The following is a 19,701-nucleotide window of genomic DNA, read 5'->3' on the forward strand; positions in this document are numbered from 1 at the left end:
TTGTTCCTGGCCCCCCCCCCCCCCACACACACACACTGTGTTTGGAAGTGACATCGTCCAAGTTCTCCACCTTACTGAAACAATTTGATTATGTGACAACTTGACAGATTCATGAGTCATGGGTTGTTTTAACACTTGTTTGATGAGACAAAGCATGGGATATTGTTCAGTACTTACTAGATGTTCTAAATATAGGAAGAAAACATTATCATTCTATTAGGAGTAATCCTGAATCCCAAAGTAAAATGAGAAAAACATCTAGACTGAAGCATTGCTATGAATTCTTCACGTGGTGAGAGGACACCTGTCTATGGTGGTGTTGCTGACTCTGCATGGAGAAGGATAAATTTTGCTTGTCTTTTTTCCAAATCATTTCCAGTTTTTCCATGTCTTCCTATCCATTCCAGTGATGAGGGCATCACAGCTGTCCTTCTACCCTGTGTTATGGAGACCCCATTTTCACCACTCTCCTACTCCCACATAAGCCACATGGGCTCTTGTTAATCCAAAGGGCAATTGTCAGTAACCGGTATGGAGGCCATATCGGAGATTTAAAAAAAATGTTGTCATCACTTCCTTGGAAGAACAGGAAAACACCATCAATGGGCCACAGGATTAGGTCTGGCACTTGGCACTGAGACAGCTGTGAGGACAGATAGAACACAATGATAGTAACCTTGAAGAGGAATATAGGTTCTATTACAAGCACACATGGAGAACTCTTGAAATACAGGGAAAGATCTGGTAGGGAGCTCTCTGGTCACTGTAAAGTCTTAGGAAGGTACTTGTGATGAACAAATGTGACCGACATGGGGACTTGGGAAATGTGGTTTTATGAGATTATGGGAAAGTCAGATCCTTTCCTCATGTTTTCATCAATTCCCTTTGATTTTGGATACCATAGATAACTGTCCTTTCCCAGGCCCAGATATGTGGCAATAGCTGGAAAGGGGCAATTGGAAGATTTAAACATTGTGGCCATTGCCTTAAGATGCCATATGACAGAACAGATGTTGAAGATGAAGAAGCTTTCTGCACACTAACAGTCAGAACTAGTAAGGTGTGTGTTGTGGTTCCACAAAACACTGGTATCCCAGGTATACAGCCCCAACAGATCTCTGATCCCTAAAGTTGGTGACTTCCCAGGTATCTTGACTCACTGCTGGCAGAGACCTCCTTCGTTTCCATGCAGCACTGTGATGAGTCTAGTCCTGTGCTCTGGATTGTGTGCAAGACACGGATTAGTTGGGGAGCAGTTTACCAGCATGTCTGCTTCAAAGAACCCACCCTGATTTTAGGTTAGATGTCCCTGTGTTGTTTTACAGTCCATGCTATCTTTCACCCATATTGACCTGAGTGGAAAGAGGGTAGCATGTTACACTCACATTTCACTTTGGTTCAATTGAAAAATAATAATCTTTTGAGATTATTTTGATGTTGAATAATTTCTGAAAACTTCCTAATCTGGCTAAGGAAACAGACACTAAGATCCAGGAGGCAGAGAGAACTCCCATCAAAATCAACAAAAGCAAGCCACCACCAAGGTATGTTAGAAGTAAATTTACAAAATACAGTGATAAAGAAAAAATCTTCAAAGCAGGAAGACATCTTTCACTTATCAGGGAGAACCATAAGGTTAGTAGTGATTTTTCAACAGAAACTTGGCAAGCCAGAAAAGAGTGGCAGGATATATTCCAAGTGCTGACTTGGAAAAATATGCAGCCAAGAATACTCTGTCCAGCAACCCTATCATTCAGAATGGATGGAGAGACAGTTTCCCACACAAGCAAAATCTAAAAGAATTCCTCACCATTGAGTCAGCACTGCAAGAAATGTTAAAGGTGAGGCGCGCCTGGGTGGCTCAGTTAAGCGTCCGACTTCGGCTTGGCCATGATCTCACGGTTCGTGGGTTCCAGCCCCATGTTGGGCTTTGTGCTGACAGTTAGCTCAGAGCCCAGAGCCTGTTTCAGATTCTGTGCCTCCCTTTCTCTCTGACCCTTCCCTGCTGTCTCTCTCTCAGAAATAAATAAAAAACATTTAAAAAAAAAAAAGAAATGTTAAAAAGGAATCTTTGAGTGCAAAGAAGACACAAAAAGTGACACAGGAAAAGGATCAGAGAAAATCTCTAGAAACAATGACAAAACAAGTAGTAAGCTGGCAATAAATACATATCTATCAATAATTACATAAAAATGTCCTATACACTCCAATCAAAACACAGTGTCCCTAAATGGATTAAAATAAAAACAAACAACAACAAAAAAAGACAATAAAACCCCAGGTCCATCTATATGCTCCCTACAACAGACTCAGTTTAGACCTGAAGATACTTACACATGGAAAGTGGGGGGGTGTGTGTGTGTGAAATTTTATTCAGATGGATGCCAAAAGAAAGCCAGAGTAGCAATACTTAGAATGGACAAACTAGATATTTTTGTTCTTGTATGGTATTTATCCTGCTTTGGTACCAGAGTAATGCTGGCCTTCTAGAATTATTTTGAATGGGTTACCTCTAGTATTTGTAAGATTTTGGTGAAGATTGTCACTATTTTTTTAATGTTTATTAGGATTAACCAATGAAGTCAAGAGGCTGTGGACTTTCCTAGGCTGGCAGGTTTTTGTTTTTTTGTTTTTTTAATTGCAAATTCAACTTTTATTTTTGTGATTGGTCTAAGAAGATTTACTATTTCTTGAGTTCAAGATTCATATTTCAATCTTGGTAACTTGTAGACTTTTTAAAATTACATTTTGTTCTATTTTGTCTAACTTGTTAGGATATAATTGCTTGCAGTAATCTGTTACCACACTATATATTTCTGTGTTTTTTTGTGGTGTTTCTGTTCCGTTTCTCTGTTTGGTGTTTGAGTCTTCTATTCTTTTTTCTTAGTTAATATAGTGAAAGCATTTCTAATTTTGTTGGCTTTGAAAAACTTGGGCATTACTTTCAATTTTGCTTATTCTGGTCTCAATTTTATGTCTAATTTTTAATTTTTTAGTTTTAATTTTTTAATTTTTTTTTTAGTTTATTTTTGAGAGAGAGATACAGTGTGAGCAGGGAAGGGGCAGAGAGAGGGAATCTGAATAAGATTCCAGGCTTCGAGGTGTCAGCACAGAGCATGATGCGGGGTTCCAACTCATGAACTGTGAGATCATGACCTGAGAAGTTGGACGCTTAACCGACTGAAGCACCCAGGTTTCCCTTTTTTTTTTTTTTTTTCTTCCAGAGAGAACCAGCAAACTGGGGAGAGGGACAGAGTGAGAAAGACAGAATCTTAGGCTCCTCACTAAAGTGAAGCCCTACCTGGGGCTTGGTCCCACAGCCCTGGGATCATGACCTGGGCCACCCAGGTGCCTCAACTATTTTATTTATTTCTGATCTTTCCTTGATATTTTCTTTTGTTCCTGGGTTTTAGCTTAGTTTTATTTTCCATTTCAGTGTGGTATAATAAAAAGACAACAAGTTGAGGGTTGGCTCGGTGGCTCAATATCTGTTGAGCATCAAACTCTTCATTTCAGCTCAGGTCGTGATCTCAAGGTTTGTGGGAACAATGCCTGCATCTGGCTCAGTGCTGACATTTTTTTTCTCTGTGTTACTTTATTCTCTTTGGTTTTTTGGTTTCAAAATTTTCTGAGTTAATGCTACCAAGGATGTCTCTTTCATTTATTTATTTATTTTCCTTAGTTTATTGTCATTGGTTTCCATATAACACCCAGTGTTCATCCCAACAAGTGCCCTATCCCATGCCCATCACCCCCCTTCCCCTCTCCCCCACTCCCATCAGCCCTCAGATTGTTCTCAGCATTCAAGAGCCTCTCATGGTTTGCCTCCCTCCCTCTCTCCAACTATTTTTCCCCTACTTCTCCCCCATGGTCCTCCATTAAGTTCCTCCTAATCCACCTATACGTGCAAACATATGGTATCTGTCCTTCTCTGCCTGACTTATTTCACTCAGCATAACACCCTCAAGGTCCATCCATGTGGCTACACATGGCCAGATTTCATTCTTTCTCATTGCCATGTGTTCTATTGTATAGATAAACCACATCTTCCTGATCCATTTGTCCGTAGATGAACACTTAGGCTCTTTCCATGTTTTGGCTATTATTGAGAGTGCTGCTATTGTTGAGAGAGCCACCACCTGGGTGGCTCAGTTGGTTAAGCGTTCGAATTTGGCTCAGATTTTGATCTCACAGTTCGTGGGTTCAAGCCCCATGTTGTGCTTTGTGCTGGCAGCTAGCTTAGAGCCTGGAGCCTGCTTCAGATTCTGTATCTCTCTCTCTCTGACCCTCCCCTGCTCATGTTCTCTCTCTCAAATAAAAAATGTTAAAAAAAAAAAAAAGTGCTGTTATTAACATTGGGTACATGTGCCCCCTATGCATCAGCATTTCTGTATCCCTTGGGTAAATTCCTAGCAGTGCTATTGCTGGGTCACAGGGGAGTTCTATTGTTAGTTTTCTGAGGAACCTCCACACTGTTTTTGTGGGAGCCCGACAGTGACCACAAGAAAGCCTGGTTAGGGACGTGGGGATGTGCCTGCACACGGGGCTCCCTGCCTGGGCAAAGCATGCCTGCAAACAGGGTGCTCTGCCAGGAAGCCTGCACACAATATCCAAGTTTAATGGTCCGCTCGCAAACGAGGGAACATGCCCTCCTTAGAAATAAGGAGGAGGCTGGAATTGTGAGCAGGCCTCTTAGTAAACATGTTGTGGTCGCTTCCTCCCTTTGCTCCCCCCTGTCCTTGAAAGGTGTTTGGCTACTTGCCCTTAATTGGTAAAGGAATGCATCTTGTAGATTTCAGTTTGTATCCAGTTACCGGGGTATAAAATAAACCGCAAGAGGGGCTTGCGTAGAATTGTTCCTCCGGCCGGAGTTGTGTCTGTGTCTGTCTTTTGTGTGTGTCTTGTCCTTTGTGTCATTTCGTCCTTTTCCAGAAGGGCTGCACCAGTTTACATTCCCACCAACAGTGTAGGAGGGTGCCCATTTCTCTACATTCTCACCAGCATGTATAGTCTCCTGATTTGTTCATTTTAGCCACTCTGACTGGCGTGACGTGGTATCTCTGGTTTTGATTTGTATTTCCCTGATGAGGAGGGACGCTGAGCATCATTTCATGTGTCTGTGGGGCTTCTGGATGTCCTCTTTGGAGAAGTGTCTGTTCATATCTTCTGACCATTTCTTCACTGGATTGTTTTTCGGGTGTGGAGGTTGGTGAGTTCCATATAGATTTTGAATATTAGCCCTTTATCTGATATGCCATTTGCAATTATCTTTTCCCATTCCATCAGTTGCCTGTTAGTTTTGTGGATTATTTCCTTTGCTGTGCAGAAGATTTTTATCTTGATGAGGTCCCAGTAGTTCATTTTTGCTCGTTTCCCTTGTTTTTGGGGATGTGTCAAGAAATTGCTGCGGTTGAAGTCAAGGAGGTGGTTTCCTGTTTTCATCTTGGAACTTGCTTGGATTCTCTCTCCCTCCCCTGCCCGCATGTACACTCTCTCAAAACAATTATTTTTTTAAGTCTAAATGTTGGGGTGCCTGGGTGACTCAGTCGGTTAAGCAACCAACTCTTGGTTTGGCTCAGGTCAATGATCTCAGGATTCACGGGTTCAAGCTCCACCTTGGGCTATGCAGTGACTGGAGTCTGCTTGGGATTCTCTCTCTGCCCCTCTCCTTGGAATGTGCTTTCTCACTCTCTCACTCAAAGTAAATAAGCTTTATAAAATGTCCAAATGGGGGGCGCATGGGTGGCTCTGTGGGTTAAGCGTCCGACTTTGGCTCAGGTAATGGTCTTCCAATTCGTGAGTTCGAGCCCTGTGTTAGGCTCTGTGCTGATAGCTCAGAGCCTAGAGCCTGCTTCAGATTCTGTGTCTCCCTCTCTCTCTGCCTCTCAACCACTCATGCTCCATCTCTCTCTCAAAAATAAATAAACTTTAAAAAATTAAAAAATAAAATGTCCAAACGTAGTCAATTTGGGAAGTCCTTTCCTGAGGGTTTCTACCACCAAATAATCCCTCCTTGTTTTAAAGACCATAACTTTGATGTACTCAGTAGAGTCTTTATCCAACCATTACTGTTCAATAATTATCACATAAATACATAATTTGGAGCAATGTTTTATGTGGAATGAACTTCTGAAGGCCTTTGTGAGGGCTTGATCTTCAATAACTACCAAGGTGTTTATAATGGAGACAGAACTTATGAAAGCAATGAATCCAGAAAGAAACATCAACAAGGATCATATTCTAAGACTTCCAAGAATTAATTCAGTTTTCAGATACCATTTTAAAAGAAAGATATATCACAAAGTCTTTTATCAAAGCTTAAATGTCTTTATATGTCACTGTATCCTTCCTAAAGATTTACAAATGTGATAAATATGGCAAAGTTTTAACCAGACTTCAAAACTCACTCAAAAGCAGAGAATACCTACTGGGGAGATAACTTACAAATGAAAAGAATGTGGTAAAATGTTTGCCCAGCATTCTAAACTTTCTGAACATCAGAGTATTTACTAGGAAGAAATCTTACAAAGGTGAACATTTCAGTGAATCCTTTAAGCAGTCATTAAACAATCTTTGACATCAGATTATATATACCTAGGAGAAATCCAACCAATGTACACAATTCAGGAATGCCTTTCAGCAGAATAACACCTAAGTATACATGATTGAGTGCATACTGGCGAAAAAAACTTAGAAATGTAAAGAATATTGCAAAGTCTTTACTACATAGAACTCAACATCAACATATCAGATGGTATATCCTGGACGGAAACCCTAGAAATGCCATGAATAGGAAAAATCTTTTGTTTTAAATATTCTTTTCAGGTAAAGAGGTTCATACAACATACAAACATTAAGCATGTAAAAAGTTGGCAATGTATGTCATGAAAAAGCAAATCTAAATAAACATCTGAGAATTCACAGCGAAAAGTACTAAGTACCACATTTCAGGCATTAATCTAAATTGGAGTGTTATTACAGAGAGTAATAATGATCTAAAGTTAAAACACTCAGATTACTGAGTAGAGCCTTCAACATGCAGGGTTAGGAGCTCTGACACTTATGCAATTGAAATAAGTTTATCACTTTTGATTCCCCCTCCTCCCAATGTAACTATTAATAGACTACTGTGGACCAGAAACCTTACTGTGGACATAAATAGTTTAATCAACACATATTTAGAATGTTAAAAGTAAAACCACAGAGCCACAATTTTCAGAGTATATATCAGATAAACAAGACTAGTTGTTTAAAGTCTGTAAATCTATAGATTTTTATTTTTCGCCTGGTTTTTTTAAAAATCTTTTTTAACACTTATTTATTATTGAGAAAGAGAGAGAGACAGAGCATGAGCATGGGTAGGTCAGAGAGAGGGGTTGACACAGAATCCGAAGCAGGCTCCTGGCTCAGCTGTCAGCACAGAGCCCGATGCGGGGCTCGAACCCACGAACTGTGAGATCATGACTTGAGCCGAAGTTGGATGCTTAACTGAGTCACCTAGATGCCCCTAAATCTATATTTTAACCAAGGACCATACAGTAACCTTGCAGTGGCTTGTTCAGGGTATATTTAGTTGGATATATTTTAATTAATGAAACTGAATGATATCTCATGTGTTAACAGTGATCTGTAATGAATGAGTGTTATCATTGCACTAACCTTAACCCACTGTACATTAAACAAGGTTGTAGATAAAGAGACTATAGCTGTGGCACACCTGAGTAGCTCAGTAGGTTGAAGATCTGACTCTTGATTTCAGTTCAGGTCATGACCCCAGGGTTATGGGATTGAGTCCCGAGCCCCGAATGGTATACCCACCTGAAAGACCTGCTTAAGATTTTTTTCTCTCCCTGGCTTGTGCACCCCCCGTCCCTAAGCAGGATAAAAAAAAAAAAAGTTGAAACAAAGAATTTAGGGAGTATCTAGTAGAAAAAAACAGCATATATAAATAATACCAGTGATGACCAAAAAAAGGATTTTCTAGGTTTCTATACTGCATGTTAAGAGATAATTATACTTTTTCTTCTCCTATTTGGATTCCGCCTCTGTATTTTTTTGTTTCTTGCTTAATTGTTCTGACTAGAATGTGCAGTACTGTGTTTAATGAGAGAGGTCAAGTTATCTCATTACCTTGTTTCTGATCATAAAAGAGAAGCTTTCAGTCTTTTACTACTGAATATGTGAGATTTCTTCTTTTAATACATACATGGCCTTTATTAAATTGGGGGTGGTTTTCTACTATCTTGAGCACTTTTAATCATAAAATGGTGTGCGATACTAAAAATAATGCTCATTCCCTATTCTATATCAATTAGCATTTTCTTCTTCATTATGTGAATGTGCAGTCTTAAATGTATAACATTCCATATGTTCAAACACCGTTGAGTGTCAGGAAGAATTCCCACTTCGTTATGCTGTAAAATGTGCCTTTAATTCAGTTTGCTTTATTTTATTATGGGCTTTCATGAATATTCCCAATAGGAAGCTGTGTTTCTCTTTACTTGTAGTGTCTTCATTTGGCTTGGATAAACTGGTAATGCTAGTGTCGCAGAGAATGTTTTCATAATCTCCCTTCTCTTCACTCCTTAGAAATGTATGAAGGGGCGCCTGGGTGACTCAGTTAAGCGTTCAGCTTCAGCTCAGGTCATGATTTCACGGTTCAGGAATTCCAGCCCTGCATCCACCTCTGTGCCAACAGCTCAGAGCCTGGAGCCTGCTTCCAATTCTGTGTCTCCCTCTCTCTGCCCCTCACCCACTCACAGTTTGTCTTGTCTGTGATAAATGAATAAATCTTTAAAAAGTTTTTTTAATGTTTTATTTCTTTCTGAGAGAGAGAGAAATACAGTGTAAGCAGGGAAGGGTCACAGAGGGAGATACAGAATCCGAAACAGGTCCCAGACTATGAACTAGTTGTCAGCACAGAGCCTGACAAGGGGCTCAAACCCACGAACCATGAGATCATGACCTGAGTTGAAGTCACACGCTTAACCGACTGAGCCACCCAGGTGCCCCTAAACCTTTAAAAAAGTTTATGAAGGGGCACCTGGGTGGCTCACTCGGTTAAGCATCCGATTTTGGCTCAGGTCATGATCTCATGGTTCATGGGTTTGAGCTCTGCATGAGGCTCTGTGCTGACAGCTCAGAGTCTGGAGTTGGTTTCGGATTCTGTATGTCCATCTCTCCCTGACCCTCCCCCTGTGAATGCTGTCTCTGTCTCTAAAACATAAGTAAAACTAAAAAAAATTTTTTAAATAAAGGGTATGAAGAGATTTGAAGTACTTCCTTATTGCTTTTATGAATTATCCAGTGAATAAGTCTAGTACAGGACATTTACTTCTTAATGTTTATTTATTTATTCTGTGGGAGAGTGAGTGAACAGACAGGGAGAGGAACAGAGAGAAGGGAGAGAGAAGCCCAAGCAGGTGCAGACTGTTAGCACAGAGCCTGATGTAGGGCTTGAACCCACAAACCACAAGATCATGACCCGAGCTTAATGTCCGATGCTCTTACCAACTGAGCCACCCAGGTGCCCCTGTTGTTGTTTGTAATACGTATTTATTTTGAGAGAGGGGAGAACCCCAAGCAGGCCCTGTATGGTCAGCTCAGAGTCCCAGAAGGGACTGGATCTCACAAACCATGAGAGCATGACCAGAGCCAAAATCAAGAGTCTTATGCTTCACCCACTGAGCCACCCAGGTGCTCCATCAGGGCAAGGACGGTTTTGTGTGTTTCACATTGCAGAATTTGGGTTCCCAATTCTCCAGTTTACATTTCCACACACATTCATTGCCAAGTGATTGTTTGAAGAGTGCACTAGCTGAGGGGAATTTGAGGGAGACACAACTGCTGGCCTATAAAACACACTCAAGCCAGAAATATGAACTCAGACTCTGCACCCTAAAAGATCAGCAAAATAAGAGTGCCAGTCATCTTTCGGTAACCTTGTGGAGAAACAGGCAATCTTGGTACTGGGAGTGAAATTGTTTTAATACCTATGGAAGGCAATTGGGTACTATCTAGCAGAATTATGTGTGTTTTTTCCTTCTCTTCACCAGCAATTTCCCCCTCAAATGTAGCCTACAGAGTACTTACAAACTTGTAAAACAATGACTTTCAAGTACTCACAACACCTATGTAAAAGCCAACGATTGGGAAGAACCCAAAATCCTTTGGTAGAAAACCAAGTAAATGAAATAATTCTCAAATATAAGTAAGGAGGATAATAATCTACATTTATAATTGTGTGTGTGTGTATATATATATATGTGTGTGTGTATATATATACACACATATATATTCTACATATATAATTGTGTGTGTGTGTGTGTGTGTGTGTATAAACCACTCTGGTAGAGTACCTAAGAAAAGAAAGCTTTTTATTTTGGGAGAGTAGGAATAGGTGGATACATGGATAATTATATGGATAATAATTTTATAATCTTAATAGGAGGAAGACTTTTCTATCATTTTAAGATTCTGATCCATAGGAGTGTGGTATCTATTAAAAATGTGAAAGTAAGTATGGAAGTGTTACCTAAGAAAATACTGTTTATTCCAATACAGCAATAACCAGGATTCTCCCCTTAGTCCATAGTCCTCATTATACTGCAACTGTTGACAGGTTTTCAAAAATATCCTGCCCAGTACTGTTGCATTTAAAATGTGCCCAAAGCCACAGAGAACCACCATGAGGAGACCAAGATCCACTAGCAATTTTTTCCCTAGAAACTGAGATTCCTCTTGCCCACAACCTATCTCATCCCAATGACTCCTCCCCAGTCTATGAAGGCTTGGGCCCCAGTATTGCCTCTTGTCCTGGCAACCAATGATTCTGCCGTGGTCGCCTGCAGGGAACGAATGTGCAAGGCAGACCGCCCTTTGTAAGTAATGAAGCCCTCTTACCACATGTTGCTGCACCAACTTCCCCTTGTGACACTCCAAATCCGAGGAAATTTACCTATTTCTAGTTCTTTCAAATCAGAGACACAGTTGTTTCATAAATCATTTCTTGGATATGGAAAAGAGGAAAATGATTTTTCCTCCAAAATCTTGGGCAGGAGCTGCTTTCTGACAGGAGTACTCGTATAATTCTCAAGGCTATGGGGGGAAGGGTTTGTCAAAATGCCAGTGGGGTACATGCCTGGTCTTGTGCTCTACTCCCTAAGTGAACTTCAATAGTGTGCCAAAATGCACCTTTCTTTTCCCACTAACCCAAAAGTTTTATGATGTGTTGAAGACACTTTAGATAGATAGATAGATAGATAGATTTCTTCATGATGGAGTTCAGGTAGGTTTCACCATTTTAGAAATTCATAGCCATTCTTTGGTATCTACTTCTTGCCATATAATTATCTATTGTGGTCCTATATTTTTATTTCAATGGTTTCACTTATACTGTGTCTGCCTTCACTTCTTCACTTCTGATTTTAGTTAAACTTCTCTATCATTCTCACTTGACCAGATATAGCTCTGATAATTTTGGGGGACTGCTCTGAACATCAACTTTTCCCATTGTTGATTTTTCCTATTTTTGCTATAGCCTCTATTCTCCATTTCTGTTTTAGGTTTAAATTTCCTTTCTTCTGCTAATTTTGAGCCCCTAGGTCCTTTTCCTGATTTTCTGAGATATAAGAAATTGATTTCTGCTACAGCAAGATATGTTATGGAATTGTCTATTAAGCTTTGTGGTCAGTCCCTGTGTGCAAGTTTATGTGTCCATGGAAGAGTGAAGTCTGGTGATTTCTTCTCAGCTATCTTTCTGATGTTTGCTGATTGATTTTAAGGTTATTTATCAGAAGTTGTCAGTACATTCATCTGAGAGTAGTACCTGGAATGATTTTACTTTCTATTATTTGATCTCTTTCAGCTATATTTTCACATGGCACCCAGACATTCCTGCCAAAGCCATGCCTAGAGGCTTCTTTCCAAAAAGTGTCAATGAGTAGCTACAAACATAGTTCCCTTGAGAAAGGACACTTAATGACAGGCTGGAACAAGGATTCGGAGAGTGAAGGCCATCAAAGACATCTGGGGACTCCTTTTCTAGAGAATGATTATGAATGTAATAAATATGGGGAAGTCTCTTATCAAAGCACCAACCTTATTACTCACAAGAGTATCCCTACAAGAAAGAATCCTTACAAATATAATGAATGTGGGAAAATTCTTAACCAGTCCTCCAATGTTGGTGATCATCAGAGGATTCATGAGGGAGAAATCCATGACAGAGGTAATAAACCAGGGAACATGTTTAGTCATTCATCAAAACTAAATACACATAAGACAATTGGTACTGGAGAGGAAAGGTGTATAGGTAATGAATGTGTCAAAGCATTTGACCTCCAGCAAATGCATACTGGACAGAAACCTTACAAATGTGAAGAATGTGCCAAAACCTTTAAATTGTGCTCAGTCCTTACTCAACATCTGGTAACTCATACTACAGAAAAGCCTTATAAACATAGGGACTATGGCAATGTCTTTAACCAGATCTCAACCCTTACAGAAGACAACAGAATTCATACTGGAGAGAAACTTTACCAATGTAAAGAATGTGGCAAGCCCTTTCACTGGCCCTCAGACCTTATTCCACACCACAGAATGCATACTGGAGAGAAACCTTACCAATGTAAAGAATGTGGCAAGGCCTTTAACAAGCACTCGATCCTTACTCGACATCACAGAATTCATACTGGAGAGAAACCTTACCAATGTAAGGAATGTGGCAAGGCTTTTACCCATCACTCAGCTCTTAGTAGACATCACAGAATCCATACTGAAGAGAAACCTTACAAATGTCAACAATGTGGCAAGGCCTTTAATTTGGCCTCAGAACTTATTCCACATCACAGAATCCATATAGGACAGAAACCTTACCAATGTAAAGAATGTGGCAAAGCCTTTAACTGGCCCTCAGGCCTTAATCGACATCACAGAATCCATTCTGGAGAGAAACCTTACCAGTGTAAAGAATGTGGTAAGGCCTTTCACTGGCCCTCAGCCCTTAGTAAGCATCACAGAATCCATACTGGAGAGAAACCTTACCAATGTAAAGCATGTGGCAAGGCCTTTAGATACCGCTCAACCTTTACGGAACATCGCAGAACTCATACTGGAGTGAAACCTTACAAATGTAAAGAATGTGGCAAAACCTTTTACCGCCAGTCAAGCCTTACTGAACATCACAGAATTCATACTGGAGAGAAACCTTATCAATGTAAAGAATGTAGCAAGGCCTTTAGGTTCCTCTCAACCTTTACAGAACATCGCAAAACTCATACTGGAGTCTCCCCTTACAAGTGTGAAGAATGTGGCAAAACCTTTTACCGCCACAAAAGCCTTACTGAACATCACAGAATCCATACTGGAGAGAAACCTTACCAATGTACAGAATGTGGGAAGTCCTTTACTCACCGCTCAAACCTTACTGAACATCACAAAATCCATATTGGAGACAAACCTTACCAATGTAAAGAATGTGGCAAGTCCTTTCAAGGGCACTCACACCTTACACGACATCGCAGAATTCATACTGGAGAGAAACCTTACCAGTGTAAAGAATGTGGCAAGGCCTTTAACCAGCATGCATCCCTGACTCAACATCACAGGATTCACACTGGAGAGAAACCTTACCAATGTAAACAATGTGGCAAAGCTTTTAGGCACCTCTCAACCCTGACTGGACATTACAGAGTTCATAGTGGAGAGAGATTTACAAAGGTAAAGAATGTGGCAAGGCCTTTACCCAGCACTCATCCCTGACTGAACATCACAGAACTCATGCTGGAGATAAACCTTACCAATACAAAGAATGTACGAAAACTTTTCATCACTGTTCAATCTTTGCTTTAGAACACCGAATTCATACTGGAGCAAACCTTATAAATGTTAAGACTATGACAGATGTGTAAGGACTCCTCAACTCTTATCCCACATCTGATAATTCATACTGGAAAGGAATGATAAACATTTGGGAATGTGCCAGACCTGAAATCAATGCTAAACCCTCATTCCTCATCAGAGACTACATACGGGAGATGATTTTATAAATAGAATTTGGCAAGCCCTTTAATCAGTACCCAAGCCTCATTCAACATCATAGAGGTCCTACTACAGAGAAAACTTTAAAATAATGTGGGGGCGCCTAGGTGGCTCAGTCTGTTGAGTGTCTGGCTTCAGCTCAGGTCATGATCTCATGGTTCGTGGGTTCGAGCTCCAGTCAGCCTCTGTGCAGACAACTAACTCAGAACCTGGAACTTGCCTTTGAATGCTGTGTCTCCCTTTCTCTCAAAAATAAATAAAACAGTTTTAAAAAGCTTTAAAAAAGTAAAGCTCCAAATAATCAATTCAAACGCTTTTTTAAAAAAGTGGTAAAACATTTCAGACTACTCAAGCCTTATTAATGATCACATTTCCTGTTGAGAAACGTTCCAAATGTAATGATTGTGGCAAACCGCTGGCTGGAGCTCACAACTTCCTTCAGCATCACAGGTATTTATACAGGAGTGAAACTGTAAAATGTAAAGAGAGTGACTGCGTCTTTAACTGGAATTCACTTGTGACTCAGTATGCCCAAAACCATACTTGAGATAATGTATGAATAAGGAAAGACCTTTTTAAATATACACTTTAGGAAACATCAGCATACAGCTAAGAAAGTAACTTGAAAGATAAAATATTTTTTAGATGAAGATAAAATACCTGATCAACTGTCACAGAATTGACAGTAGAAAGGAGTACATTGGTCACACTATTCAGACATTTTTCTCCACAAAAATCCTTAACTTTATGGGATAAAACAAAGTTGAACACTTAGTTAATCTATCTGCTGGTATGCCTCAAAATATACAAGGGGTGGATTTTTAAGTAGGACTCATTAAATTCAATGTGTGTTTGTTTTACTTTGGCCCTCTTTAAGATGTTGACAAACAAGTATTAATGTCTTTCTGCTCTCAAATCACTTCAGAAACTTCATTTATTCCCAGTGGGTGTGTGAAAGTATATGGCTAATCTTTATGCATCAAAGATACCCGATGTCCTTCCTCCTTCAGTGGGACACCTGTATACCTGATTTTCTGTGGAAGATGAAGGACAACATGATGTACAATCTACGAAAAGAATCTAAATGGAAATGTTTATGCTTATGACATTGATGTAAGTTATTATGAACTAGGTGTTCAGAATGTCCAAGAAAATTCTTGTCCATTTATTAAAACTAAAAAAGAGATTCTGAATGTTACAGATAAAATGGTTTACTTATTGGCTTTTAAGGAACAAGAGGTGGCAGTCATACGGAGGCAACGTAATAACAGCAATAGTTAGAAGTAGAGAATATCAGTTCATGTGGTTGAACTGAAGTCTTCACAGATGAGAAAGAATAGCTAACTCTTCCCTAAAATGATATTGGATTGTACATTCAGATTTTTTAAGAATTACCTCAGGTCTCAAAGAGTTTACTATGCAAAATGAAGGTGTTAGCAACTTAAAGGAGACAAGCCTAGTAACCACAAAGCCCAGGTCTGTAGGAGATACACAAAAGAGAGAGAAAGGAATCAAAGTACACCACTCTAGAAAACCAACAAAAAGATAAAGAGCAAATGGGTAAGAAAAGGGCCAATAACTCTAAAACAGCTAAAAGCATTGAAAGGAATGACAAGAGTAACTATCCTTACGTGTCTCAATACTTCCTTTAAGTATAAAGGGACTAAATTTTCCAGTCAAAAGATATATCGGCTGAAAGGACAGCAGTTCACAAACTAACAGTATGTGCTGCCTTCAGGAGACTCACTTGTGCTGTGGGAACACACTCAGGCTGAAAGTGCAGGTATGGGAAAGGATCTTCCATGCCAAGGAAAACAGAAGAATGTGGGGGTAGCCATGCTTACATCAGACAAAATAGACTTTAAGCCAAAGACTGTAAGAAGACACAGGGAACATCCTTATAAAATAGAGGGGTCACCTCATGCAGCGTTTTTAGTTACGTGGTGTTGGGCAGAAAGCCAATAAGGTTCCCCCCATTTTTGTTTGGGAAGGACACCAATAGTGTGTTCATGTCACTCTTACAGTGTTTAACACTTAAAACCAACACATTTTTCCATTCATGTTGGTGGTGTTTGTGCAGGTACCTGAATTGTAGCTTGTGTAATGTTGATGAACATCTGTATCTTAGGAGTCCCCTAACTGGTTAGTTGATACTCAAAAACCATTCCTTTAATTTGAGGGTTGGAGAAAAAAAAAGAACCCTGAATGCCACTTCGAGAAAGACCTATTGCTTTGAGGTTTTGATGAGTGTGGGAAAATACTGTTGCAATGAAAATCTTGGTACTCTACTGTAACAAGTAGCCAATAGTTTATCAAATCCAACTTGTAGAGGCTAATAAATCTTTTTCACAGTATTCGATTTGCTAACTTCTTGATGTAATACATTGCATTTTTCCCCCCTTTCACAGGTCATTTAATTTACATTGTTCTCTGATATTTTCAGACCCCAAATAAGTTATTTGTCTTTTCAGGCACATTACCATAACACCACTCTAAAATTTCTAATACTAATTTTTGGAGACTTTTCTTTGTATGCCATTGCAAGTGATCCACTTTTTATGGATCACCTTTGCAATTCTTGTGATAGTGGGTTTACTTCCCTTTGGGTTCTTTCTTGAAATGTACATCTTTAGATGGGAAAACCTTATAGTCTACCTGGCTCACACTTTTTAGACACAGTACATGTGACTTAATGATTTATACATTGTTGGGAGCCATACTGAACTCACTACTTGAGAATACTTGTGAGGTTAAGGCAGGCTTGCAAGGTGCCCCCCCATTGGGTGGCAACCACTAGCTGCCCCTTTTCTTATCGTTTGTGCTGGAGCACTGTACCCTGGAGTGCTTTGTTAATTGAGATCAGGAATGGCTTGTTCCCTTATTCTGGCCCTGGTATGATGATTTCATCTGGTTAAGGACTTTGATATGGAGAGACATTAAAGTTCAGTGGCCTGCGAATCATGATTAGAACTAAGTAATTGATAATTTTGAAAGGTCAGATACTGCCCTTAGTTCAATAATAAAATAATATTCCCAAAGAGACTAACACCCTATTCCTGGGCCTGGATGACGTGGGAACTATGGGCACTGTGGCTAATGCTAAAGATACCTTCTTTTGAGGTGAGAGCAGACATTGTGTCTGGCAGATCCTGTTTTTCTTGATAGTTCCCTTGAGTTATAAATAGATTAATGACCCTTACTCATAAAAGATTGACTTTTATGTATACAATTCTGTTTGTTTCTTGGTAAAAGGTTTTTGTCAAGGCTATGCTGGAAACATTGTAAACATCATCTACTAAGGCAAATGCCACTTTTCTTGTTCCCTGTACCTTCACATATAAAGTTGAGAACCCAGACTGAGCAGAGGTGCCTGCCTGGTGACTAGAAACAATCTCTAGACCCTCTCATCACTCTCTTGCTGACACTGTCCATCCTTCAGTGATCCCTGGACTGGCTGAAGCAGGATTCTGGCAATACATTATATACATATTCACTAAATAGGACACATTAATCTTTTCATGTTGGAGAAAGGTAACCAGTACTGTCCTTATGATTTGTTTGTGTTACATTAAAGCTGTAGATTTGTTGGGGTGCCTGGGTGGCTCAGTTGGTTAACCGTCTGACTTCAGCTCAGGTCATGATCTCACGGTTCGTGGGTAGGGCCCTGCTTTGGGCTCTGTGCTAACAGCTAGCTCAGAGCCTGGAGCCTGCTTCATCTCTGACCCTCCCCTGCTCATGCTGCCTGCCTCTCTCTCTCAGAAAGAAGTAAAACATTAAAAAAATAAAGCTATGGATTTGTATATTCATGTGGTGTCTGCATGGACATGAAAATTAATTCTGTTTATTGCTTCTTACTCCCTGAGCTACATAATAATCTTTTGTGCATGGGATTGTTGTGTTGATGTGGTCAAAATTTAGTACATAGAAGTCAATTATTTTTGAAACGAATTTTGTTAAATATATACAGAAATCCTTTGCAGAAAGTAAGGCCAAGGCCACTGAAATTCATTTACTAACAAGCAATTGTGTTTTTATTAGCTCCTAAATACATGATTGGTTATGGCAGTGATAGAAAGTAACTTCATTAGGTATATCATTAATTATAATATAAAAATTGTAAACTCTATGCTAATAATATTTAAATAAAGTAAAACCCATTGATTTCTGCCAACAAACAATAGTTTGATCTTCAGATAACATCATTTGTCAAGTAGAGGTGGATCCTCCCTCTTATACAAATTCAGAGTGTATGTTTAATAGCATTCGAAATTGTTTAACACGTAAGTACTAAATATCTTGTGCTTGGTTCAATGTAAATATTGTCACCAACTTATTCTCAATCAAATTGCTTTTCTTAATCAATGCTACTTGAAGGTGATATTTTCACACCAGTAGACATGGGTCTCACACACACACAAACACATCATACACCACAGTAATTGTTAAGAAGACATCTATGTTCATACAGTTACTTGTTGTACGCTTCCCTAGTTGAACATACCTGTCTCCTTCTGTCACACACATCATAAAATGTGATCTTTGGTATGTACACATGTGACTTAACTGGGTGGTTCTGGGAGAGGAGACTTGCATCATCATGACTGCATTTTTTACTGTGGTTGGAACTATGTTTAGATTTCCCTTGCAAACAGAATTAAAACAAACACAACATAATATCCTACCAACTAGGTTTGATAGGATCAAACAGTTCAATAGGGGTGTCACATCCTGAAGTGGCTCTAGTAAGGAAGGCTCTGTAAGGAAACTGAGACTGAATTAGCAGTAACTGCACTGGAGCAGAAGAAAATGACCTTAAGAACAATCACAGTCAACTAGGCCTTCCAAACATATGGGAAATGCTTAATGTGTATCCAATCCAACACTCTTCTTCCTTTGCTTCCACATCCTCTCAGTCAAAACCTTACCACTACCTCCTACAAGTGGAGCATGCCTAACCATCTCAATAGATCAATTAAACAGTCAAATTAACCCTTGAAAATGCGAATGTACATCAGCTCATCATTTACGACCACACAGTATCACCTTCCATTTTGACCACTTTCCTCACAAGGCCTATTCGACGTTCTTGCCCACTTGCATTGTGGGCAGAAGAGTCAGTGTGACGTCTTTTGCTTCCCCTCACCACTCACTTTTGCACGGGTGCCGAAGACACCAGTGAAACTGTACCCTCACTTGCCCAGACTTTACTCTGGGTAATGGCTCCCTTCATCACCTGTGCAGATAGAGGTTTCCACCGAGTGCTGCACATGCACACAGGGGACTGGTAGCACAGACCGCCCCCTCAGCTCCACAGCACCAGTCTTGAAGCTTGGCTCAACCAGGTGCATCATTCCCACCTCCAGCGGCCCTTCTAAGACACCACCTCCACTCGGATTCCTGATGCATAATTTTGGGCCAACATTGTGGGCACAGAGGTCAGCTGTCCCTGAATTTGCTTTGGGGAGAAACCCTCGGCCTAAATGGAGCTTGCAAATCCTAACCGAATTTCCCCTTCAGATTCTGTCAAAAATGACCTGACATGAAATTGCCCTCCATGCCTCCACAGCCAGTCCCTGGTCCTCTCTTCTCGGAACACCTCACAGAACAGGTTTCCTGACAGCTCTACCTACTGAGTGGCCCAAGTTGATGTTGACACGGTCT

General features: G+C 40.0%; 1 protein-coding gene across 1 annotated transcript in view; it reads left to right on the forward strand.

Moving 5' to 3' along the window:
* LOC144221835 (uncharacterized) overlaps window positions 1-18,148 on the forward strand; it is a 33,157-nt gene extending 15,009 nt beyond the window's left edge. The window contains 2 exon segments of the mRNA XM_077752363.1: window positions 11,867-13,708; window positions 13,711-18,148. Of these exon segments, the coding sequence (XP_077608489.1) occupies window positions 11,867-13,708; window positions 13,711-13,910 (2,042 nt within the window). The 3' untranslated portion in view covers window positions 13,911-18,148.
* The last annotated feature ends 1,553 nt before the right edge of the window (window positions 18,149-19,701 follow it).

This window comes from Crocuta crocuta, unplaced genomic scaffold (genome assembly GCF_008692635.1).
Source record: "Crocuta crocuta isolate KB4526 unplaced genomic scaffold, BGI_CrCroc_1.0 scaffold473, whole genome shotgun sequence".
Taxonomy (NCBI): Eukaryota; Metazoa; Chordata; class Mammalia; order Carnivora; family Hyaenidae; genus Crocuta; species Crocuta crocuta.